The sequence below is a fragment of the Magallana gigas genome, chromosome 2, assembly GCF_963853765.1.
Source record: "Magallana gigas chromosome 2, xbMagGiga1.1, whole genome shotgun sequence".
Lineage (NCBI taxonomy): Eukaryota > Metazoa > Mollusca > Bivalvia > Ostreida > Ostreidae > Magallana > Magallana gigas.
Window position 1 is genome coordinate 34201234 of NC_088854.1, and position 26538 is coordinate 34227771.

Below are 26538 nucleotides of genomic sequence, written 5' to 3' on the forward strand. Positions count from 1 at the left end.
TTAGCTTGAGACTATGGTTTAACGCCCACTTACAGACACAGAGAGAGAGAGTTTTGCAAAGAATTCAAACATACGGGCTAACCAATATTGGGGGAAAATGAACTGTTCTGAGAAATCATTCAGCTCTGGCATTGCACATAAGCGTGCACAGATAACTCCGCCTAAGAAAAGGAGTTGACCAATCATAAAATTTTCACACCAGCGTGTATTGTTTTTGCTTTACGTAGCTGACAAAATTGTTTGTGATGCTATCAGAAAAAGTTAACCAAAGCGGTTTTGATAATATTTTCATCCTATGTTTTTTTTGCCAACTACATTTGCAAATGGTTTCCCTCCATCTTAAATTCATCAAGACACAGAAAAAGATATCCTTTTGAATTAACACAGTTATTTAAAAATTGTTTTGAATTCTTAAATTCACCTGTTGAAAGAAGCAAAAATAAAATGTATTATCCTGTACATACAGTAATGTAATCAAAGACATTCAAAGCAGTACAAATCTTTTAATTTTATAATCAAATTTGTTTGTATACATAAGGAAATCATACAGGTGCCATACCTTCATTTGAGAAAAATGAGCTTTCAATTTGTCTTTGGAATGTACAAGAACCTTGGCTGCTTCTGGGATTTCCAGATTCAATTTTATCATGTACTCAGATTCTTTTATGACTTCAAAGATGTAAGGATCAAAATTCACTAGTAACATTCCTGATGTAGTCTGGGGATATCTCGCTAACACAGGTACTTGCAAGTCTGCAAAAGAAGTTTCTTGATCACAGTTGAATCTAACATTATCTAATCTTTAGTCTGGATTTAATTTCAAAGTGTTGTTCAACTTCTTAAATTGTTGCTAATTCTTCATACTTATTAAAATATACAAATGCCTTGCCTTTAGTTTTACAACTGTATAAATGATTTTCAAATTAAACAAAAGTCCCAACAAATTAAACAAAAGGCCCAGTGATAGCTCACCTGTTCAACATTGGCCTACTGAATTTAAATATAACTTGAAAATAGACACACTATTCAATATTTTCTCTAATATCAGCATGCTGGTATATAAACCCTTTACATCTGTTACACTTAGTTGCATCATGGACCTCTTAGCTAACGTGTAGTTAAATCCTTCTCTGTGTCTTGAAGACACAATAATACCGGTGCCAATGTGTAGTATTTCTTGCTTTATATTTGATTCTGAATTTTTTATTTCCTTGTTTTGTGTGCTTTTTCTGTTGGTAGGTCATGCAAGGACCAGTAATATTGATGTTCCTGTTCTTCTTGCTTACAATAGTTGCATATATAAATATTTGATAGTTTTCATGTGACCATGTAGCAATAGCGATGCAAGATGTACATCCATACGTCCATACAGGTACAGGCCTGCATGTATAACAAAACATAGGTAATCACAGATTACAAAGCTCACCGAGACGAGACATCACCCTTATGAGACTTCACCTTTATGAGACCACCTTTATCATATTAAATGAAAATCATACTTTATGATTTTGGATATTCATGGATTCTGTTTTGACACAATATCGTATATCATCTGTTAAAAATTGTATGATAATCATATTTTCATATGTTAATCAATACAATATTATAAAATTAAATATTGCATCCTTTCATATTTACAACATATATCATATAATACAATAAAATACCATAATAAACAATGATGAGATATGATATTGTAACGTATGATATGACATTGTATTGTGTTATACGTTATTGTATTTGATCACATAATACAATATCATAATATATAAAACAATATAGTATTATATTACAATATCATATTAAATTATACATCATAACATTGAAACATATGATATTTTATTGTATAATACAGTATGATATTGTATGATACTGTATCATTTTTGAAACATAATATGATATTGTATATCATATGATACAATATAATTTGATACAACATTGTATCATATCAAAATATACAATATTATGTGATAAAGTAAAATATATAATACAACATTATATTATACATATTGTATCATATGATACAATAATATATTTTACAATATCATACAATACAATTTCATGTGATGTGATAATATATCATATTATAAACCAATATCATATGATACAATATCATATGATATGATATTATATAATATTACAGTATCATATTATACAATTTCATGTGATATAATTCTATATTACAGAAACTAATATCATATTATACAATATCGTATGAAACAATATTATAGAATATACAATATTGTATCATAGGATCCAATATTATATTTTGCATTATCTTATGTAATAGTATCATGTGATAAAATAATAAATTAATAATACAATATAATATTATACAATATTGTATCATAATATACAATACCATACATAACGATATCATGTTACAATATCCTAACATAAAATATCAAAGAAATTGATACAATATCATATCGTATCATATAACTTTTTATAATATTACATATGATATTATATTGTATCATATTAAACAATATTGTTTCATACCATACAATACTATATCATAGGAATCATGTTATATCATTTATCAACAAACACATCTATCTTTCGAGCAGGTTTGAGTGAGGTAGGAGATTTCTTTAGCATCCTTGATAATGGAGATCAGGCTCTGCATCTGAAGCAACCTCTGCGTTTCATTTATAATATAGTTAAATCAACTATGCAAGCTATCATCTATAAAACATGTGACCTGTTCCAAAAAAAACTAAACCTCATCCAGCATTCGAAACCTATGGCTCAGATTCAGCATTCAAGCCTGTCAGGTGCATCAGTATACATAAGAAGCATCTCCATGCAAGTTTGGTGAAGTTCAGACCAGTAATAACTAAGATATCATCATCAGAGGGCACTTATAAGCAATTAAAACCTTAACCTGCTCCAGCATCCGCAATCTATGGCTCAGATTCAACATCCATGCCTGTCAGGTGCATCTGTATCATAAGACACACCATCCATTCAAGTTTGGTGAAGTTAGGACCTGTAATAACTAAGATATATTTTTTAGCATCCTTGATAATGGAGATCAAGCTCTGCATCTGAAGCTTCCTCTATGATTCATTCATATTACAGTTTAATCAACTATGCAAGTTTGAAATAGTACTATTATCTATTAAACATATGACCTGTTCCAAAAAACTTATCCATATCCAGCATCTGAAACCTATGGCTAGGACTCAGCATTCAAGCCCGTCAGGTGCATCAGTATCATAAGACGCACCATCCATGGAAGTCTAAAAACCTTAACCTCCTCCAGCATCCGAAACCTATGGCTCAGATTCAGCATTCAAGCCTGTCTGGTGCATCAGTATCATAAGACCATCCATGGAAGTCTGGTGAAGTTAGGAGAAGTAGTAACTAAGATATAATCATCAGAGGGCAGCTGCAACAAAAACTTTAACCAGCTCTAAAATCTTAACCTCCTTCAGCATCTGTAACCTATAGCTCAGATTCAGCATCCAAACCTGCCTGGTGCATCATTATCATAAGACACACCATAAATGCAAGTTTGGTGAAGTACGGACCAGCAGTAACTTAGATATTGCTATCAAAGGGCACCTGCAACAAAAACTTTAACCTGCTCCAAAAACCTTAACCTCGTCCAGCATCCGAAACCTATACCTCGGATTCAGCACTCAAGCCTGTCTGGTGCATCAGTATCATAAGACACACCATAAATGCAAGTTTGGTGAAGTACGGACCTGCAGAAACTTAGATATTGCTATCAAAGGGCACCTGCAACAAAAACTTTAACCTGGTCGAACAACCTTAACCTCCTCCAGCATCTGAAATTTAGGACTCAGATTCAGCATCCAAGTCTTTCAAGTCCATAAGTAAGTCCAGATGCATCATCCATGCAAGTTTGGTGAAGATAGGACAAGTAATAGCTTAGATACAGGACCTGCAACAAAAACTTTAACCAGGTCCGGACGCCGACACTGACGCCGAGGGTATAGCATAAGCTCCCCCTGACTTCGTATCGGTGAGCTAAAAATTCTGTGAAGAGGCATGTGGCTTGTATATAGACTAACAGGAGTTGTAGGAATAGTGGCAAACAAGAATTATAGTAGACAAAGCCATTGGACAATTGGTGTTTTGACATTGAATGGTGAAACCAACTACTTTCAATGATTACTTTGGTTACAAGACATGAAAAATATCCTGGCGGCAGTGACCAAGGGAAACAATTGCACATCTATTTGACATGTAGCTTTAATAATGATTGAATACAAAACCATCTAACTTCATCCTATGTAAATTGGGCAAGAAATTTTTAAAAACACTGCACAATTTCATTGTGAAAAGCATTGGTAGGATACATTTTAGACTGCTTAAAGTTGATTTTACATTTAACTACTAAAACTAGAAAGGAGGCAATAAAATTAAAACAAACAAAATGCCTCCCTTACTCACTTCCACATTTCGTATCATTCAAAACAGAAAATGCATTTTGAAGGTTCTTAGAATTTTTGGAGTAGTTGCATTTTGAAATTATGTTTAAATTAAAGTAGTTGCCTTTTGAAACTACGTCACTTTGTTGTGTTCAGAGCAGAATAAAATGGCAGCTTTAAGATTTTCTCAAACCTCTGCATAGGAAAGAGGAAAAAACATTTAAATTAAATAGCAACAAAACATTGAAAGTAAATAGGGGTGCAGCGAGGATTTTCAAAGACTTTTTGAAAGGTTAAAATGAGAATTTTGAAAAAGTTTGAGTATGTTAAAATTGGACAAATTGAAAGGCAACAAGACAACTTTAACAGAGATTTGTGTAGATCATTGCTTCTTCTAAAATAAATGTCTTATTGGTAAGTCCTTGGGAAAACAAAACACTAAATATTAGGTTTTTTATGACTGACTAGTCAGAAATACTATTATATCCACTACGACTTGGCTTCGTCTCGCCGTCTAGGAGACTGATCAACCCGATATATTTCTGAAGTCAGTCAGTAACAAACCTAATAAGTAATAATGTGCCCAAAACATTTCCTATTTCTACAGATTGCAGTATTTAGTTTCAGTTGCAAAATGTAAAACCAAACTGGATAAAATGAAATAGAAAAATCTATGCACACAGGAGATGTTAAGCAAAGAAATAATTTTGGACAGCGCATGCTCTATTGATAAGATTATACAAACTGCTTTTAAAGTTTTACTTCTAGCTCTTATGGCCCTAATTTTTATTTTGGTAACTGAGCTGATTTTAAATGATAAATGCTACTTCTTTTTGATTTAGATCTTCCTAAGTTAATATGTATGCTAAATTTAAAATAGTCTCCCAAATTTGATAATCATCAGGTTGTTTATTAGACTACTACACATTTTCAAACACAAAAGCCAAGCTCTATGACATAAACAAATAATTCTAACAAGTTTTTTCTCAATTAAGAGTTAGTGATCAGAAAACTGTTTATGAAAGAAGAACTTATCTGGAATGTATGATTTATGTAGTCACCTACAAAATTCCTGTGTATGTGTACAATATTATTTAACTTACATCTTGTTGCTACATCAACAGAGTCTTTCCAAGCAAGGTGATAGAGAATTTCATACTCCAAAAGGAGCTTTGCAATTCTGTTGTATTTCTTGATGATTCTTCGAGCATCATCTGTTTTCATGCAAGTAGTTTGCTCCTGCACATCAGTACAATATAGAAACATGAAAAGCTTTACAACAACAGTTAAAAACTGTAAAAGGATAAATAAGAATTAAAAGATCAAAAAAAGTCAATCTACCCCTTATTTGGTCTCAAGAAAAAAAAAATCATATCTTGTAATAACTTGTAAATAATTAAAACTCACGGCAAATATCATCATTGGTTCTTGTATTTTCTCTGCTAGCTGTCTAACCCACATGATTTTTCCAGAAATAGGTGGCACATTGCGTACAATTGGAGGGTCATCCTTGTGCTTGGTGTACAGCTAAAAACAGATCCAAATAAATGACATTAACATTTTAGCTAGAAAAAATTAAACAAAATTAATTAAATCACACACTAAAACTTAAAAGTTACCTTTTATGCAGAGAGACATTATATTATCAGTGTAACAGTTGAAATTGACACCCCGAGAAAACCATTGTCAACTGACACGAAGCAGAGGTTGACAATGGTTTTTGAGGGGTGTCAATTTCAACTGTTATCCTCCCAAACAGGCACTATTTATTTATTATACTGAATGTTTTAATTTTAGAGAAATTATTACTGCTTTTATATAGAAACGGCGTGAATTCTTTTGCAAACCGTACGCGCATAATACATGCGCATGTAACAATTCGTTGTGTTACCTGTTGCCAAGTGTGTTGCTAACGCTAAGGGTAATAGAATGGATTATCAACTGCATAAATCAATCAGAATTCAGTATTTAACATGAAAGTATAATAATATAATTTGACTGTCTGCTTAGATGTATAAATATGCAGGTGCAATAAAACCAAACTTGCAGGCCAAGAGGTTACACTGTGAATAATAACTGGTCAACAAGATGAAATATTTTCAAACCTTTTTAATATCCTCTAGCTCTTGTTCAAATTGCAGTAAAATTGCCTTGTATTTATGCTGTACATTCAAACGAAGGATGTTCAATTTCTCAAATCTAAAAAAATACAACATCAAACAATTTTAAAGGCAATTTACGATTATATATATATATATATATATTTACATGTAAACCCTTAGCCAAAAGAAATGGTCAATTTTCCATTTATTTACCATTTCTAATCCATTTTTCTCTGATTTTCCATTTATTGACCATTTATTTTCATTTTCTCAGGAGTCAACTTTCTCAAACCATTTATTGAAACCATTTATTAGCCATTCATACAGAAAAATGTTTTAAAATGGCCATTTCTTTCCATTGATTCATCATTTATTTAAAAAATGGCATTGAAACTGAATTGCCTTTGCTAAGTTCACCATTTTCCTTCCATTTTTTTCTAGACCATTTTTCCCGTTGAAATGGTTATTTGAAGAAGCTTGATCTACTGTTTAGTATGTGTTGTATACGTACTGACAGCTATACATAGAATTGATACCCAAACCATCAATTCCTTGTAATTACATGTATTTCCTTGATCATGCAATGAAAGAAATTAAAGGAACATACAACACAAAAACAACTCATAAATTCAGAAGAAAAAAAACTTCAGCATGTTTATTGTGCATATATATATTACATACATATGTATTAAATACAATTAAAGCAATATTTATCAATTGCCAGTTGAGTATGCATTCAATTAATAACGTCGACATATTTTGTGTGGTGGAGTCGTACATCATGATACTGGCAGTATGCTTCCAGAATCTGAGTGCAATATGTAAGCCATTCAAAGGTCATTATGACGTAGTGTTGGTCATTTAAGTTTCCTCCCTGGTTCAGTCATCCCGGCAGGGGGTAGCGTTATCTCTGAAACTTTCCACTGAAGCCACGTCTGTTACTTGCGTGGCAGCACTTGTAAGTGACCAAGGAACAATAATGGCCGATTTATTTGAAAGAGGAGATCCAATTTTTCTGGTGTTTTTTGGTGCAGACAAAGGCAGACCAAGGCAGAGAATTGTGTTCTTAGTAGAGGATATAATGATTCCGTTTCTTTTCTGACATCAACTCTGATATGACGATGGCATGGTGGACATATAAGCCTACAGGATTATCTGGAGCAGGCCAAAGTGTTCTCATCTGGCAGTAAGTTTAAGATATTTATTGTTTCTTTAGAAATATTTCAGTATATAATTTGAAATGAAACCTTTTATTATTTTCAAGATGACCTCTTCCCCCCTAAATTTTTGAATTTTCTAATGCGCGCGCATCATATATCGTATTTCCTGTTTACCTTAGTTATCCAAAGATTTTGTATTTAACATCGGAATGACAACATATTACCATTATAACGAGATCAATTATTAAAATCACACTTTGATTGATGTAGGATTTATTTATGTAGGTCTAATTTTATGGAAGTATATAAACAAGTCAAATCAGTGATCCATCCCGGCTCAGGTCGAAAAGTCCCGATATATAGATCAAATACCTGCGCGGATCAAGGGAGGGGGGGGGGGGTGAACTTTGGCAAAACTGAAATTTATTAAATTCGTATAAAACATTATTATTATTCTTTTTTTTAATTTGCATTTGGACTACCCTGGCAACATAATAATCAATCAATCCCCCTTCCTCCTTGAAAATTTTTCTTGATACATGGATATTAAAATGATATATTTTCTATTTTACAAATTGTTACAGACATCTGACATATAGTTATAAGTTGATGAATATTTTTGAGGCACCAAATGAATTAACACCATCATTGAAAATTCATTCTATTAAGGAGCTAGAGTTAAATGCAAACATAGAATATACACTTAAAGAAAATTTGTATTACATCAATATTGTAACATTTTTCATTTCTTTCAGAGTACAAGCATGCAGGGACAACGAAAATGAATGTGGAGAACTTGAACTCAAAGTCCCAAACTAAACTCATTCAAAACAAAACTGGAAATAAGTGTTTTCATAGGAGAAAGGGCAACAGCTCTTTTTTAGTGAGCAAGTGATTAAATGCACAGACGATTTAATGTATGTATTGAGCATGTTTCTGAACATTTCCTGGGAGGATCCAACTTTTTATAAAGAATCATTTCTATATTGTGTAATTTAATGTTTTAAAATGGATATTAAATGCATTTGTTAAAACACCATTTCTTTTCATTTTTTTCTCTCATGTTTAAATGGCTAGGAAATGGTTAATTTGCATATTAACTGTCCCAGAAAAATGGTGTTTCAATGGGTTTTAAATGGTGTTTCAATGGTTTTAAATGAAAATGGTAAAATAAATGGTTAGAAATGCTATTGATTCTGTACAGCATTTTTGGTGTAAATTCAAGAAATGGGGGAAAAATGGTCAGAAAAAAAATGGTCGAAAAATGGAATTTCAATGGATTTCATTTTGATAAGGGAATATTCAGATCTTTCAATTCCTTCAATGGCATAACATCTGTGGTGTGAAACTCCCATTGCCCAACGCTGGCTGCTACTGATTTCTAGATGTTGGGCTAACTAGCACAAATCTTCACTGTGTAGTATGATTATATCTTTATTTACCGGTAATTAAATATTTAAAAGATTGGTTTCCTAATATTTTTCTCATACAAGAATGATAACTCAATATTTGTCAACCTTGTAATGACCAATAAATGACAACAACTTAATGGCAAGAAGTCCCTATAGACCGGCAAATACAGTAATTCATCAATAAGATTAATTACCAGTATAGTAATTAATCTCAACCAAACAACTATTTGTAATTGAAAACAACCTACAATTAACAGCAAATTATTTCACTGTCAAGAACTCAATATAAGAGCAAGAAACTATCTAATCAAAGTACTGAAAGTACTGTTAGACGGTGGCGTCGTTTGAAAGTGACATGTAACAATGAGTGATGTATGATAATCATTTTTGTCGAAAACCGCGGCCAGTATCGTATACATGCACTAATACTTAACGCTTACTCGCACAACTGGTGGTGAGTTTCCTACATGGATAATTCTGTGGAAATCGTAACTGTGATCCCAATCTACTCTTTACAAATGCTGTGTGTCTTGGTCGTCATCTTTTGGGGAAAACCCAAAAAATTATCACAGTAGTCTTTGTCGTATAGAAGTTTGTATATATATTTTGTATTAATACGTTTGTATCCATATCAGCTGACATTAAAACCCCGTTTGAATGACTCATTAGATATGTGGGTTGCCACCACATATTGAATGAATAAATCAAATCCAAAGAGATTTCATTACAGTTCGCCAAAATATTTGTTTGTTTGAAGAAGGAGATTTTTGGGTTTTTTCCTTTTTGACTTTGACCCCGCAAAGGGGAACAACTTTTGAAAAGTTTGGATTGGACTATTGTGCTTTAAATATATTGTAGATTTCTGAAAGTAACGAGAACAAATAACGCTTTTGCATGATAAAATACTTATTTTTACTAACTATTTGGGCATACATATAGTATGTTAATTGCCCCTCTCGACAGCATTTTCCCTCAATTTCTTCACGGGGAAAAAGTTGCAGTCTTGTGGACCATCACATTTGCTTTTTTCGTCATAGTCAGTTAATACATTTAGGTGTAAAGAAAACGGAATGGGTTTACAAGAACCTGTTTGATAAAACTGGTATTGCTTTTGGAATGCACGTCATCGTGAAAAAGAAGAGTAAATCAATATTTTATCTTCGACTTTAGTGGATTATTTCCATTTGCTCACAATGAAAGTGAATGAAAATTAAAAAAAATATTATACAACATTCAGTCGCGGCAGTTTCATTAATCAACGTTTTAAACATTTGTTCTATTGTATTTTGCTATAGATTTATTCAAATCATTTGAATGAATTCGGGAAAGTCACATGTATATTTTATCGCTTCTCGGTACACTTTCACACGCATAGATTACTTGCTACATTAAACTTTTCTAGTAAACTTATAACAAATATTGATTACCGTATTTTTCCGACGATTAGTCGGTATTTTTTTCCTCTGAAGCAGAGCATCCGACTTATCGTCTTGTTCGACTTGTCGTAGGCTCGTAGTCAGAATTTTTTTTAAAATAGCATTAAAAAAATTGGTTTTAATCATCTTGAGTTGGCTGTGTGATTGAAAATTACGTTGTTGAATTCACTGTTCATCTTTAATAATTATCATTTTCACTCATCTGTCAACACTTAAATACATAATAATAACAACAGTTATTAAAAAATGTTACATTGTCTTTAATCAATTAACAGTTTTACCGTTCCGTTTTAAAAACACATCGTCACATGGTTCTATGTATTACTAGTAGGAAGATAACATTGCGCAGTAAAATTGAAACCAAGTTTGAATGGAAGAAAATATTGCAGTAGGTCCGGGGGATGTTTTTTTTAAATTCAATTATTTTATTTGTAAAGAGTTGTTAGTGGAAAGTATAAATCAAAAATATTTAATGGTCAAATTCAATCTTAAAATACGTAATCGGCAATTATCAATACTACTGTTTATACAATAGGCTGACACCGGTTGTGTTAATAATCTTGCCCTAAGGCTGAGATCTTTACGGCAATTTCACTCCCTGTGTATATAAAGAGTACCGTTATAAGAGTGATTATAGATCATTGATTAATTATTGTCCAATTCTTTGATTATTGTTAGATAATTTTTTTTAGGAAACGTATGTATGTCGTATATCGTCATTATCAAGTCGTACAAATGATCGATTTATTTCTAACAGTGTCTATGTAAAACAATAGCGTGTAACTGCATTACTGGATACAAAGTAAACAAGTTTCATCAAATCATAGTAATTGCTAAGCTTTCTGCACTTGAGATCCCCCTTTGAAGTCCGACACGAGACAGGTGCATGCCTATGACACCGGAAATTGTTAAACAAACATTGACCACGCGCCGAGTCAACAGGTGGCTGGTTACGTAATGGCGAATACACTGGCGATAGTCAGAGTGGATACTTATTTCAATGCTTGGGAATAAAATATTTCTGACAAAGTAAGTTTAGTTTTGCATAACACGCGATATCGGGAATTGGTCAAAATGCAAGCGACTTTGTAGAAGTTGCCGGTATTTGAAAATTTGATTCATAAGTATAAAGCGTAATTGTTTAAATGTTAATCATTAATAATAATTGGTAGCAATATCGGTGACATCGTGGCATCATACACTGATAATGTTACTGCAGTTTTATAGGCCATTTTGAAGTGATAAGATCGACGTATGGTCTGAGATCGACGTGTCGTAGGATTTTGTTAAAATTTTGGCTAAAAATGGGCAATTCGACGAGTCGTCCGCATCGACGAGTCGTCGGGAAAATACGGTAATTATACAAAATAAGTTTTTAAAAACACCAAACAAACAAAATTCAAGTTGAACGCACTTTTTCTGACCGTACAGCTGTGTATATAAAGAAGAGGGGGGAATAAGATGGCGCAACTGCCTATTTGGTTTAGTCGTAAAATACAATTTCAAATTTAGCATCTTTTCAATTAAATATATTTGATATGTTATTATATAAGTTTAAAAAATGGTAATTTCTAACTATATTCAGTTTGAAATATTTCAAAAAGATAAGAAAAAAATAATAAATCTTTTAAGTTTTGGTGGTATCGAACCCACAACCTAAAAACCCAAGTTCTATAAAGTTTCCTTATGGTTGGTGCTCTAACCACTGAGCCATTTCATTCACAACAAAGTGCGTTGTTTAAATGCTATATGAGACTATGACCACGAATTTACGGACTAGTATTATATTTTTAAAACGTTTAATTGTTGAGCTACAAAATGACATATTTGAACTGTAGTGGGTCATCTCTCCACATTTTTTGTTGAGCAAAATCGGTTTAAAATCCATAAAACCACATTTAGACTGTAAAAAAAAAATATTGAGCTCAGACCCACTCTATGAAAGAAAATGCATTGAAGTTATAAAAATTACACAATTAGGAGGTTTTGACACTCATATGTCAGTTTAAATCAATATATTGCAAGTATTTTAAATATTTAAAGATTACAACCCGATGTTACGTTAAATATACATTGTTTTTAATTATTTTTTTTTAAAGTATCAGATTTAATGATATTCTATTTTTGCCGTATCTAATCATTCCTCATATAGCAATTTTACACGCCTTATTCACCCATCTTCTTTGGTTTATTCTTTGCATGTACTAGACAATATGCAATAGATCTAGGGTTCGCAAATCCCGGCAATATTTTCGGAAAGCTATAGTTCTGTAGCTCAGCAGAATTCTACAGTCATCTATGAAGCACATTTTTTTGCCTTTATGTTTCATTATTTATCGCAAATATAGCATGGGTGTATACGGTACGGCTGATGTAGCATTGCGATAAGTGATGACACGTACTTTCTAACCGGTGTGTATTTCAATTGCGAGTCGCAACAAACTGGCGCATTTATATAGGCCCACCTATTTGTTAATGCATGTTGACAAAATGATGCTAACACTTGGAAACAAATGTCGAAGAAAGTTCATAATAGAGTTGTACTCACGAGTTAAAAATTATTTGAGAACAAACGGGGCGATGTTTACGTACAAATGTAAATAATGTTATCTGTTAGTGAAAAAATGCCCCGAAACCAAAGGAAAGATTCTCTAATACATTTAGCAGGGACGGGCGCATATGAATTAAAGTCACTATTTGTACTTCGCTCATCGAATTGCGTTATTCAGTTCATTGTGAAAAAAATTGACAGAAACTGTTTAGTTAACAAAATTATTATATCTTACATTACCATTCACAATGTACCATAAATGTATATGGAATATTGCATGTTTTTTCTCACAAAAAAGCTAGCGTTTGCTACAAATTAGAGATGCACGAGCTACCACGCCGTGAAATCGATAAGACGCATATGTAAAAAAAAATCTGAACTCAAAATCTTTGAAACATCGTTAAATGTAGTTTATATACATTTAAAATGGCGACCCGATTTGCACGTTAATTTTACAATCCGACATCGATTAGCGTGTTTGAGAGAAAGTCAGCAGCAAGTAAAGCGTCAACATCTGCAGTAAATATTGTCTGATGAATATCGAGGTGTCTGTAATAAAATTAATGTTTCTACAGACTGAGTGAGGTACAAAATAAGGTACATTGTAAATCACAGGTCAGTCGAAAATTAAACACATTTTTATCGTAAATTTAAAGTTTTTTGTGTATTGTGTTTTGTGCTGAAATATAAAATGGCAAACCAGTTTAAATAGTGGGTTTCTGACAATTATTTATATCATAAAAAAGACAAGAAGCAATTATTGTGACCAATTGTGACCAATTATCGCAGTGATATAGTTTATGCAGTCCTGATACAGTTAAACGTCAACTGGCAGTTGGTGCTTAAATTATTAATACCGCGTAAGCAGCCAGGGTAACGGCTCATTTAAAATAAAACACAATTTCATACATTATTTAAATGTATGTACAAAATAATTAGCAGCTATAATGCTTAAAATATCTGATAAGATTAAAATTAGTTCTCATACGACACGTAGATAAAACATTGTCTGTATAACACTGCATACATGTACCTAACAGAGTTATCGTTCGTTATCCGCTAGGGTCCCCGTGAGAAATACTCTTCCGGTCAGGACCGTAGCAATAGACCGTGGCTATTTATAGCCACCATCTAAAAAGGAGGAACTGATTTGATAAACCTAACAATAAGTCTCTTTCACTTGAATACTAAGTATTAGCATAATTTTTTAATAATGTCAAAGTTGATAGTGGTTTCTATTTGAACAATTGTTTATATTTCGATCCCTTATTATCTCACATTGTTTAAGGGCCAATTAAATCTCTTATTTCAAAATCAATGAAAGCTCTTGAGCCAAAGAGACTTTAAGACAAATTTGACAATTATTAATCACAATTTAATTATTTCGTATTCTTGAGATTATATATAGAATTTATATTTATAGAATTCAATTTTTTAAATTTATGTTCACTTTATTCTGCTTCATAGTTTCTATATACCGGTAATATTGCTCTGAATGATTTACCATACTGTCCATACTAACCCTACCATCAGAAAAACATTGTTATAATTCCGAACTGTAGTTCATACTGGATTTATCAATCAAATAGAAGTTTTTAATCAATGATTACTGTATATTTCTTATTAAACACAATCGATGAATTAAACCTGCATAAGACTGCGAAAAGCAACCATCGTGGATTTTAAAATCTCATTTTCATTTTTAACAGGATTTGATTTCCAATTGGTACAAAAATAAATACCACATTATAGCAGGCAAATTAAATAGTGTGTGATAAAATTTCAATCATCTGCGATAAATAGTTGCTGAGAAATCTTTGACGAAAATTTGTTTGAGAATTTAGGCTAAGAATAAACAAAGTCGTCATTTAAAAAATAAATATAAAATATATCCCTTGATATGGCAGCCTAAACAAATAGTGTGTTAAAATTTCAAGCATCTGCAATAATAATAGTTGCTGCAAAAAATGAGACAGAAATTTTTGTTAAGGACAGATGGATAGATGGAAAGACAGACACACAAGGGTAAAACAGTATACCCCCTTCACCTTCGGAGCGGGGATAAAATTACCAGGTAAATAAAAACTAGACAATTCCTGAATATCATAAGATAACTTTCCTTTCCAGAGTATGATAATTTCAAGCTGTTACACAATTTATCAATAAGATTTTTACTTTTGTGCAAACTGTTTAATAACCAGGTTGCCCAAACTCCTGGGTAGAAACGGAAAGATGACAAGCATGAATTTTGAGCCCGAAAATTACCTATTCAAAAGTTGCAAGGCTTGGAAAGCTGACGGTGTTTTTTGGAAGCACACATCCATGAAATTTTGAATATTGACCTACAAAAGACAAAATGTTTCATTATTTAAAATATATTTTGACTGCGTATGATAATTAAAGGCAAATTATCTCCAGTAATGGTCAGGGTCATGAAAACCCTCAGGTCATAGGCAACCTTTGTACCCTGCATGAACCTCAGATAGTTTCTTCTCACAAAAGTTATGGACCAGACATGAAAGTCATATTGATGATGATCAATATCCTAAGATCATTATCATGACACACAATACATGAAAGTCAGATGGACAAACTAACTTAACAATCATTACATCCTCCTCTAAATTTATCCATTATAGCCTGTCCCAAGTTATTAATTCCATCACTTTTTGATGATTTTTAATAAAAACACACTTACCTGTGAAAGCAATAATGTTGAAATTGATAAAAGGGAAAATATCCAAGATATCCTCATTCATTTGATAAATTATCATTTTTCACTCATAAAAGTTCACAGGAATGGAAACAAATTTCTTATGGAGATTAACAATCGGAAATGTTGAGATCTTAAAATTTTCATAATTCGGAACTCCCTCCGAATAACTCGCACAATTTTTCAACGTTATCATACGGGCTATTACATGGCAGATTCAATGCAAACTCCCCATAGAGTTTTTAGTTTAGGTTGTGTATGGAACACTGAAGCGGTTTAGGGGCGTTTCAAAACAGATGATCTGGACATTTTTCCATTTTTCATAATAGTGGGTGAACCACTGAACGTAGTTTGAACACAAAGGAATTTATGATCCCTATCAAAATATCAAGCAAAAAGTGGTGGAAGCCAAAAACTCGGGACCTAGTATAAAAAAAGTGTTGGTGGGGGTGAGGGGGGGGGGGTTAATAAAAATTACTGTGTCATTCTGAAATCCTTCAGCTTTAAAAAATATTGACATCAAGAAAACACAGTATATTTTACCTCTAAATCTCTCATTTGTCTGAGAAAATCCTCAAAATCACCATCAAAGTCAGTTTTTCTTTGGTCCAAAATATCATATGGTTTTTTCTTGATGCTTCCATATATTTGTCCAAACCTTGATGCAAATGCATCCATGCCTTCAATTTTGCAATCAGATAGGGAGGAAAATGACTCAATGTAATTCAACAAGGAGATGATCTGCAAAGCGTTGATTAATTAATGACACATATATGCAAGTATCAAACTATTTAGTCTAAATTTAAATCAAAAAATATCCTCCTACCCAGCAAAATAGATATAAAAATTTTCACAAAAATCCCTTTAGTTCAGAAAAACTAATGAAAATTGGATCATACCTTGTCAAGCCTTCGACAAAAGGTCTCAAACTTTCCAAAAATGTACATTTCAGAAAACTCAAATGGCTTTTCTCCAGGTGTTGCTTCTATTTTCTCCTTTGTCCTCTGAAAAATGGCTTGGTAGTTTTTGTACAAGGATACACAATGCTGAAGTTTTTCTATCAGTGGCTGTCTAGGTTGTTCCCATAGTCTTGTCATTCCATCTCCATTGATATAGGTCTTGCAGGCTGTCACCATCTGGTTTGTGACCTGAAATTCAGATTGAATTCAAAGAAAAGTTAGTTCTGAACAATTTAATTAATAGGGATGGGACGATCCACAGATGCACAGGTGCATCACGGTATTTATTTTGACGATATTTGGATCGATACATTTACCATTAATACAACGATACCTAAGCGAACTTTATTTTTATTTTCCAAAAATATCCGAGCTTCATACGTCGGCTATTTTTAGTCCGCGCGCCTAATATGAAAGTACAAAGATGGGGGAAAACCTCGTAAAGTTGTCAAAACTGTTAAGAAGCTAAATTTGGAGTGTGGAAAACTTTTGGATTACTTGTTTATATAAAAGTAGTGTATTCGAGACTAAAGTAATTTGTATATTGTGCAAAGCTCATTTTAAATGTAATAAAAAAACTTTGGACATGCGGTAATATATCGACAGATTGAATTAATTTTAAACCCTTATTCATGTTTTCATTTAGTTGCAATGTACCGTGATATGTATCATATCTCATCTCATGTATCGTGATATGTACCGACTCGGCTAGGTACAGTATCGTCCCAGCCCTAAATTAATTAACATTTCATTTTCTATGTAACATGGTACATGCAATCCCAAATGGACAAGGTGATTATAATAATAATAGTAATGTTCTTTATTTTTACAAGACAGCACAATTAGCTTACAAAAACTAGTTCACATTGTGGCCCTGAAAACGTATTTACAGACAGCAACTATAGACAGTGTATATAATTATATATGCTGATTCCTATATATCCCCAAACCTTTGTTTAAATTAAATCTAACATTATATTGCTTTTATAGAGCACAGATAAACTTACCTTAATAAAAAGGGATGTCATTCTTTCTGATGTGTTGTAGTATCTGGATATACTATGTATCATTCTGATGGCATTAATCAGACCAGGCAAACAATCAATCATTGAAATCTGGTTCAAAAGACAACATCAACAGTTATTTGAAGATAAGTAAAATGCATTTTTCTTCTTTATATATATTATTCAGTACAATCTGATTTTTACTTACTGGATCACAGTGGTACAATGGTTCACAGTACTTTTCAAGCGTATACAGAAATTTCACATTGTCTTTTGCTTCATTGGCATTGTCTGTAATTCTTTTGTCAAGATCCCTCCATTTCTAATAATTTAACAATTGAATATAATTAAAGACAAATTTTGAAATCACTTTAACCAATATCGTTACCCACGATCTTTACATACCGCTTCAAGGAAAAGATGATATCAAATGCAATCAGAGATTATTAATTTATTGATAAAAATCAGAGTTAAGTAGGTGATCCTTAAAATTCTTACCCTTAAAACCTTTGACCGTGCTACATTCAAGATATTGATGACTATTCTACACTCATGACTCTTAATTTGCTCCAGCAGTGCATTAAATCTGGCCATAAGCTGTCTCCAATGCTCCAATTCTGCTAAGGGACCTGTATCATCAGCTTCTTTCCTCATTTGATCACTCTCAGCTAAAATCTTTCAATACAAAATACTACATACATATTTTAGATTTATATTTCAGCAATTGAATTATATTTATCAATAACCATAAAGTATCATGTTAAGTTCTCAATAATCTTTGATACCTCCTTCTCACAAAAGTATTGAATGAAAAATCCTTGCATTTTTAATACAGTAATGGGGAATAAACTTGTTAAAACTTTTTTGGGGGTTTGGAATGATTAATAAATATTCAGTTACATTGTAAAGAAATAAATTCTTTAATATTTTAGTATTTTGGATGAAAGAGATCTTTAAAGTAAAGTTTGCGGTTAAAGGGAGATAAATCACAGATTTTTATTGTAACATAACACTAAATACCCTTTATTTCAGATATGACGTCAAGATTTATATGACTTAATAATTGATTTCCTTTTTCTTATTTCGTGGGGTTTTGTAATTTAAAATGAAAAGTAACAGGTCACAAGCATTTTATCAATTTCCACAAAAACGAAGTCCACAACATGTGGTTTTAAATAGTATTTTAGGAACACCAAATTACTCTTATACAAGGATAAGTTTTTCCTGAAATCAGTGGACTTGGAAAGGTTTCACAAATTAGATATTTTTGTTTACATCATAGCAGTCCAAAATTTAGACCTTTCTTGCATTATATTTATATTTTTTATACATAGGCATCCATGACAACCCCCATTTTAAAACTTGAAATCAACACAATCCATTTTACGATCTGATAATATGTTGGCTAAACTTTATTAAAGTCAATGATATACCCTAAAAGTGAAGTGACACACAAGGTTATCTAGCCAATACTTGACTTAATACAAAGTGACTCCATTTAGACTGCAGGCAATGCCTGTCTGATATGCGCAATCTTTCGTCAATAGAGACAGAGAACCAGTCTACGACTCAATGTTGTATAAAATTCTAACATATGGTTATAATACATTTGAGCATTGTCGGAAACCCACGGTCGGTCTAGCTTCTTTTACCTCAAGGTAAGAGAAGCGAGACCGACCGTGGGTTTCTGATGATGACATTTGAGGTGCTTTTCGGAGACTTCCGGAAAGGCTCGAGAAGTTGAGATTGTAGTTTTGTTAACAAAAGTTTGCAAACATTTACATCCTGCTCGTAATGAGGTTAAGTCTTGAATTGGTCATTTTTATATTACCGGTCGTTCTGACCGATTAAATAAGAAAAATTACCAGATATTTAAAATATTTACCAGTTTTGCCAGTGAGACTGGCTGATTTCACATTCTTTGTAATATTGATCTACAAGGTTTCTGTCAAGTCTTCTATTATTTGGCAGAGTTTCAGCTATGTAAAATATTGAAACAACACTTGTTTTTCTTTCTTTTTGGTAGACATAATTTACCTGCTCAATTTGCTTGCACCATGTTGATGCTAAGTCTTCCATATCTGCCACAATATCTGGATTGGATGATATTGGAATACAATCCGAGACAGTTTTTATTTCTTTCAGATTGACCTTTTCACTTGTATTTTTGGCCAAACGAACTCCTTCTCCTGAATTAGCTTGAGCACCTTTTGAAGATAGATACATATTATCAAACAAATACTAATGTTTCAATATATAAGAACAAGTATTAAATCAATCAAAATTTGAAAAACATAAACAAATTAAAAATGGAAAATATAGTTATTTAAAAAATTTGTATAATTTGTAAAAGAAAACTTACTCCTTAGATACATTAGAAAATTGTCAAAATTGTCAATGAAGTGTTTTTTTGTCTTCCTTCCTTGGGGAGATTCTTCCAACTCTCCCCATCTGGAGTATGCTTTCATTGCTGGCAAATACACACTAGCCAACACAGATTCAAATGCAGACAAAATTCCTGAGTTTTGATTCATATCTAGGTATCCAAAGAAGATTTCCTAAAATTGAATATCAAATTTCATGTGATTTCAAATAACAATTTAAACACCCATTATTCTAAGTTAAAATAGATTCTCAATGTAATTTCAATTTCAAATTAAAGACAAATGAAAAGCTGTCAATGTGACAGCAAATCAGGTTTTCATTTATGTGAACTGTATCCATAATCCATGTCAACCCGTATCCAGTGAAATGGAGTACCCTATATGCAATATTTTGCCAAAAATTACTAAGTTCAAAAGCTGGTATTTTTTTCATAAATTATCAGAAATCAAAATCTTAGCAATATGCACACCTCTGATATATGTACAATTGATCTGCAAAAGAACAACTTCCTATCTTGAAAACTGTAAGAGTAGTTATCTGTACAATGAGGGTACACTATATGCAATATTTTGCCAAAAAATGACTAAGTTCAAAAGATGGTATTTTTTTCAAAAATTATTGGATATCAAAATCTTAGCAATATACACACCTCTGATATATGTACAATTGATCTGCAAAAGAACAACTTCCTATCTTGAAAACTGTAGGAGGAGTTACCGGGTATCCGTACAATGAGGGTACCCTTTTGGCAGCCGCCCGCCCACCCGCCAGAAAATTTGTGACAAAACAATAAATCAACCCTTTAGAAAAACCCTTTTGAAATAAGATACAATTAATGTACCGATTCCATGTTTTTGCTGGTGATGTTAATGTCTGTGTTAGTTCTCAGGAAATACACACAGGACCCCCTTAGTTTGTCTCCAGTCCCACTGGTCACCAACACTCTCATCATCACGGTGCCTTTAGCTACTCCATGAATTGTTCGACCACAATCTGCATCAATTCAAAATATCAGTCACTTTCTGGAGCTATTGTAATATAGTTAAAATGTATTTTTTTGTATCCATGCTATCAACAAAATTTGTCTTTACAGTGTTTGACAACTCAATTTTAATGACTTTTTTTTTATAAACAAAGAGCAAAATTGAATACATCTGCAAACTACATGTAGAATACAAGTTAGGTTTAGATTCAAAAAATTTATAATGTACATATTCTTGGTTTGAAGAACTGCTTTTATTTGAGATTGAATTTATTAACTTATTGATCAACATTTCTTACTGCCTACCTGATACTGCATTGGATATAGCTCTTAGACAATGATTGTAAGTGCATTATGTTCATAGCTAAGGACCCTAGAGTTACACTACTAAATGCATTTTATTTAGTGCCATAATAAACATCTCACTATATTCAGATTATCTAATTAAGATCAGCAAAGTTAATAAATATCTCCTTAAAAAAAGTGAACTACCCAGTACTTGGTTATTTCTTCACAAAGCATTTGACATTTTTCATCATCAATCAGGTTTGGCATCATCAAATCACTGTTATAACTATAACTTAAAATTAAGTACAAACTAAGCTTACCATCTATGCTAGGCATCACAGACTCTTGGTAGTAAAACTTCAAACTTCTAACTCCATCTTTGTCTAGGAAGCTACTAAACAGCTGCATGTGCTGTTTTAACAAATTAAAGTTAGTAATATGTGTTACATCTACAGATCTCTATGTCTGCCAGGTATGCAAGTGTTTGTGAGGAAACTATCGATCCAGCCACAAAATGGCAACAATAAATAATCTACTTTGAATTGTTTGTGTTTCACCCATAACTGACAACTAAAGATATTAAAGCAACATCACATGTTTTAAAGCCAATAACTGTTTACTCACTCTCTCTGAATCTAAAATGAATTCTTCCACAGCACCCTGATCCAATCCAATGTGGTTGGCCACTAACTTGATTATATACTTGTGTGCAGCTGTCATGCACATTCTTCTCACTTCTCTTTGGTCCTTGGCTTTTTGCTAAATAAAATTGTGACCTTCCATTTTATTTTTTTCTTTCCTACAGTTGTCTGCATGACATGAAAGCCCATGAGTATTCATTTTATTCTGGTCCAAGAAGATGTACTAGGCAAGAACAACTACCATGTAAATGTATAAACATACACTGATTGCTTAAAAACTACAACTTGAAAGCTGATGGGTGGAATAAGATGGCAAAAATGCCCATTAGATTGATCATAAACTACAATTTTAATTTAGTTTTTTCCCATTAAAATCTATTTTGATGATATACCGGTAGTACAAATTTACAATAGCACAAATCTTATCTATAACCAGTTTGAATAGTTTCATTAATGAAAAACAAAAGAAAAAACAAACGCCTGGAGTTTTTGGTGTTATCAAATCCTCAACCTAAAATGCCTCGATCTATAAGGTTACCTGGTCTGGTGTTCTAACCGTTGAGCCATTTCAAAGATGTTATTTAAATGCTAAAGCCACAAATCATGGCAAATTTACGGACTTATATATCAGTTTTTTAAAATGTTCCAATTGCTGGGATATTAAATGATATTTCTAAGGGTCATCACTGCAATTTTAGAAAATGGTTTGTTTTCCATTAGACCTTAATTTGACAATGACAAAAATATGCAGCACATCCAGACCCACTCTATGAAAAAAAGGCATTGAAGTTCTAGAAATGGCACTACCGGGTATTTAAAGACTTTGGTATGCATACACCGGTTCAAAACCAATATATCACAGGTATTGAACCTGCAGTATGAAATCATAATTTTAAAGTATTATTATATGGCGAATTTCAGTTTCTTTTATCGCCTCCTACCTGTCTCTCTTTGATAGTTTCTGTAGTCAGCACACTGCTCACTGTGCTTCGCCTCCTGCCTCCCGGTACTGGTTTTGCAGCGGTGGGATTGGCATAGATGACACTCTCTCTTCGTTCATAAAACAAGTCATTTGTACTGGGGGACTGTGGATCAGGCCCACCTCCCGCAGAATGCTTTGCAAAGGACATTTTGTTTTTAGCTTATCTGAAATGCACAAAGTAACTTCCAGCTTTTTAAATTATATAATAATATTGATGATTGATTTATAATGATTAAATATTTACATTTTTCAGTATCTTAACTGTAAAAACAACAAATTTCATTTTTTATAGTTTATCAAAATTTAAAACAATATAAAAATAGATCACATGTACCAGGAATTCTCTTCTGAAAACATATACACCTTGTATTTCTTCAAGATGTAGCATACAGGCTATTTGAGAGCTTGATAGATCATGATAACAATTACATTAAATAATTATGCAATGTGTCCTGAGTACCATACATCTGAATGATTTCCCATTACAAATTGTTCCTTTGAGTTCTGATAAAAAGATGAGGCGTCAATACAGAATTGCATCATATTTTTCTTTCATCAATGCCATATCAACTTCCCCTCAAGTTACGTACAGCTTTTCTGGCAAATTGGACTTTGAGAAGAAGTTTTTTAAAAGATTTTCTCTATATATTCCTACATAAACACCCCCTTCCCCCAATCATGGACCACCCTTCCCCAAGGGATCATGATTTGAACAAACTTGAATATACAGCACCTAACAGCCTAAGGATGCTTCCACACAAGTTTCAGTTTTTCTAACTAAATGGTTTTTGTGAATTAAGATTTTTTAAAAATACCAACAAATTCTCAATTATCTCCCTTTTAAAGAAGACGTGGCCCTACGTTAGGCCTATAAATAACAAACTTGCATCTCATTTACCCAATAATGCTTTGAGACAACAGACAAGTTTGGTTGTCTTGAAATTGGCGTTTGAGAAGATGAAAATGTGAAAAGTTTACACATTAACAATGAATGATGCCAACAGATAACGGACAATCTTTGATAAGAAAAGCTCACTTGAGCCTTTGGCAAAGGTGAGCTAAGAACTCATAATTTAACTCATAAAGTGAGTGGGTATAAAATTGTGAATCAAAAGAGTATTCATTTCAATTCGAAGTTGCCTCCCTTGGTCTAAAATACAGCTGTCTCTCTTTATTAAGGGCATTGGCAACGAAGTGCTCCGGATTTAAAAATTCCGCACCTGCATTTTCTCTTTTAAACAATGAATTAGAGTTACCCCTCTTGAATTGTTTTCCAACTGGGAGTAGTCTCCCGTAATATGAGCTCTTTTTGAATATTATGGTAAAAAAGCAGTGTTTCCGAGGTAAACAAAATATGTCATCACTGTCATGTATAAAGATGAAGCGATATTTATATATCGCTCTGCGTCAACAAGCAGGCTACATGTGTCTCAGAAAAGAGAGGAGCAAATTCCTATATGGCAAACATTGTGAGAAAGATTTTAAATGACCTTTCGTTTTCTTATTTACTATTGACATACGACCGAGGAAGGGGGGGGGGGTCAGACCTATCGCAACATCTTTAAGATATTGACGAGCGAAATAAAAAAAAAAGAAGTGAACCAAACATTGATTAACTCCGATACTCTTTAACAAAAGACAGTAGACCGAGAGTCTAAATTCATTTATTTTCATACCTATTGTTTTGATATTATAGTACAGTACACACATATACATGTATATGCATGAAATATTATATACACATAAACTATTCATAGCTGCTTTATTTTGTGGACAATTAGATTATTTCTAAATTAAACTGACCTCATTGCTAAGTCAGAATTTTCAATGACTCACATTTTAATTATTGATTTGTAAAAGAGACATTTCTGACAATAAATAATGAGTTACTATTGCTCTCTTAGAGCACGCCTAAAGGCTAACTAGGAATTCAAAAATATTAGAACCTTCTTCTCTCTTGATACCTCAAAGATAAGTACCGGTATAGATAATTGTTAATGATCTGTATTATTTACTGTGTGTGTGTACAGTGACAAAATCAAGGACGGTAACTCTTGAATAGGAAAGAGCAAATTTAGGTTCATACTTTTCTGAAAATATTCGCCCTATATTTCATTATCAGTAGGATATCATATAAAATCGATTTACAATAATATGTATCATTTAATTTATAATCACATATCTTACTCATAAAAAAATTGCTCCTTTCAAATATTAATTATTGGGATTTGTTCCTTGAATTACATTGAAATCAATGTTGAATGCGAAATTAATATTTTTGGAAATATTTTTTTAATAAGGATGGAAAGAGGGGTCTCTATTGTCTGTTGTTGTCTATATTGACACGTATAAATTCATTTAAGAATTTATGAAAAATTTTGTCCAGAAACCAGGAAGGTTGCCAATGCCCTTAAATGCGAAATCAGTGAAAAGTGAAAATTATACAACTGTAACGTTCGACTAAAAAAATTACAGTAACGTTATGCAGATTAACGTTAACGTTACAGATGACAGAATTTAGTGATTGTAATGGAGACGTTCTTGTACGTTGTTATGAATGCTTATCAATGGTTGTAGAATACGCTACATATAATTAATAAAGGGAATTTAATAGCGCGGTAGGTGTGTTGCTTCTATAAAGTATAACGGAACATAACGTCACTCGTTAAAAAAATTCGTATCGCGCTGTGGCCAGAAGTAACGTTAGGCCTACGGCAAACATTGATGTTGGCCATGCTTCTGACATCAATTAGCTAAAGATTATATAATGCTGCAATGGCCCTTCGTCGTATTGAATTTTTTTTTGTTCAAATTTCAAATGTTCTAATAACGGACTCTATGTTAATTTCATTCAATGACAACTTACCATCTTACGGAAATGAACAGCGTCTATATCAACTTCTGCAACAATTCATACGCCATTTTTTAATACGTAAAAAAAGAAAATATATATCTATCAGTAGATAAAAGAAACACTAGTCATTATGTAATTCCACTAGTTATTGATATAATCATGGTATATATCAAAGACTGGTTTAAGGGCATACATACTTTATCGCGCACTATATTTTGACCGTCTGTGAAGAGTCTCAGAGGCGGGAACTACAAACACATACACAGTGCCTTTACGTTATTACTCCCATGAGAAAATGCACATAGACATTAAAACATAGAGAATATCATCTTATCAATTTCATTTAACAATAGCTAATGATATTGAGAACAAAAAAATTGAAATATAAAGATTAACTATATCGTAATCCAGTTAAAAGGTTTGAGATCAAAAATTTTATTTTTTTGGCATAAACTGGTTTACTGGCGCATTTCAGGCACGTAGCATCGTTTTTGAAAGTGGGGGGGGGGGGCAGACTCATCTGAAAATCCATCACAAGCAAAAAAAAAATGACTTTTCTAAAATCTTCAAAATCCTTATCCGTGGGGGGGGGGGGGGGGGGGGCTAGTCTAGAAATTCAATTTCACTCCTAACTACTGTTTTTTAATACCAAGTTTTTACCTACTC

The 26538-nt window shown here is 32.5% G+C and overlaps 1 protein-coding gene and 1 long non-coding RNA gene across 3 annotated transcripts in view; one reads left to right on the forward strand and one right to left on the reverse strand.

Moving 5' to 3' along the window:
* LOC105329886 (dynein axonemal heavy chain 8) overlaps positions 1-25934 on the reverse strand; it is a 102496-nt gene extending 76562 nt beyond the window's left edge. For both annotated transcript variants that reach the window (XR_004596080.2, XM_034445845.2), the window contains exons 1-17: positions 25885-25934; positions 22978-23182; positions 22020-22154; positions 21716-21806; positions 20967-21118; positions 20103-20298; positions 19778-19947; positions 18239-18415; positions 17949-18062; positions 17744-17851; positions 16677-16925; positions 16321-16518; positions 15330-15406; positions 6509-6602; positions 5811-5930; positions 5507-5642; positions 560-753 (exon numbers count right to left, since the gene is read on the reverse strand). Coding sequence is in view for 1 of the 2 variants with exons in the window: in XM_034445845.2 (XP_034301736.2) it covers positions 560-753; positions 5507-5642; positions 5811-5930; positions 6509-6602; positions 15330-15406; positions 16321-16518; positions 16677-16925; positions 17744-17851; positions 17949-18062; positions 18239-18415; positions 19778-19947; positions 20103-20298; positions 20967-21118; positions 21716-21806; positions 22020-22154; positions 22978-23166 (2400 nt within the window). In the remaining variant the exon portion in view is untranslated. The remainder of the gene's footprint in view (positions 1-559; positions 754-5506; positions 5643-5810; positions 5931-6508; positions 6603-15329; positions 15407-16320; positions 16519-16676; positions 16926-17743; positions 17852-17948; positions 18063-18238; positions 18416-19777; positions 19948-20102; positions 20299-20966; positions 21119-21715; positions 21807-22019; positions 22155-22977; positions 23183-25884) is intronic.
* On the forward strand, positions 6681-8702 carry LOC105324312 (uncharacterized). The gene is made up of 2 exons (XR_899536.4): positions 6681-7691; positions 8421-8702. It is a non-coding gene; the product is annotated as an uncharacterized lncRNA (long non-coding RNA).
* Positions 25935-26538: the final 604 nt, after the last annotated feature.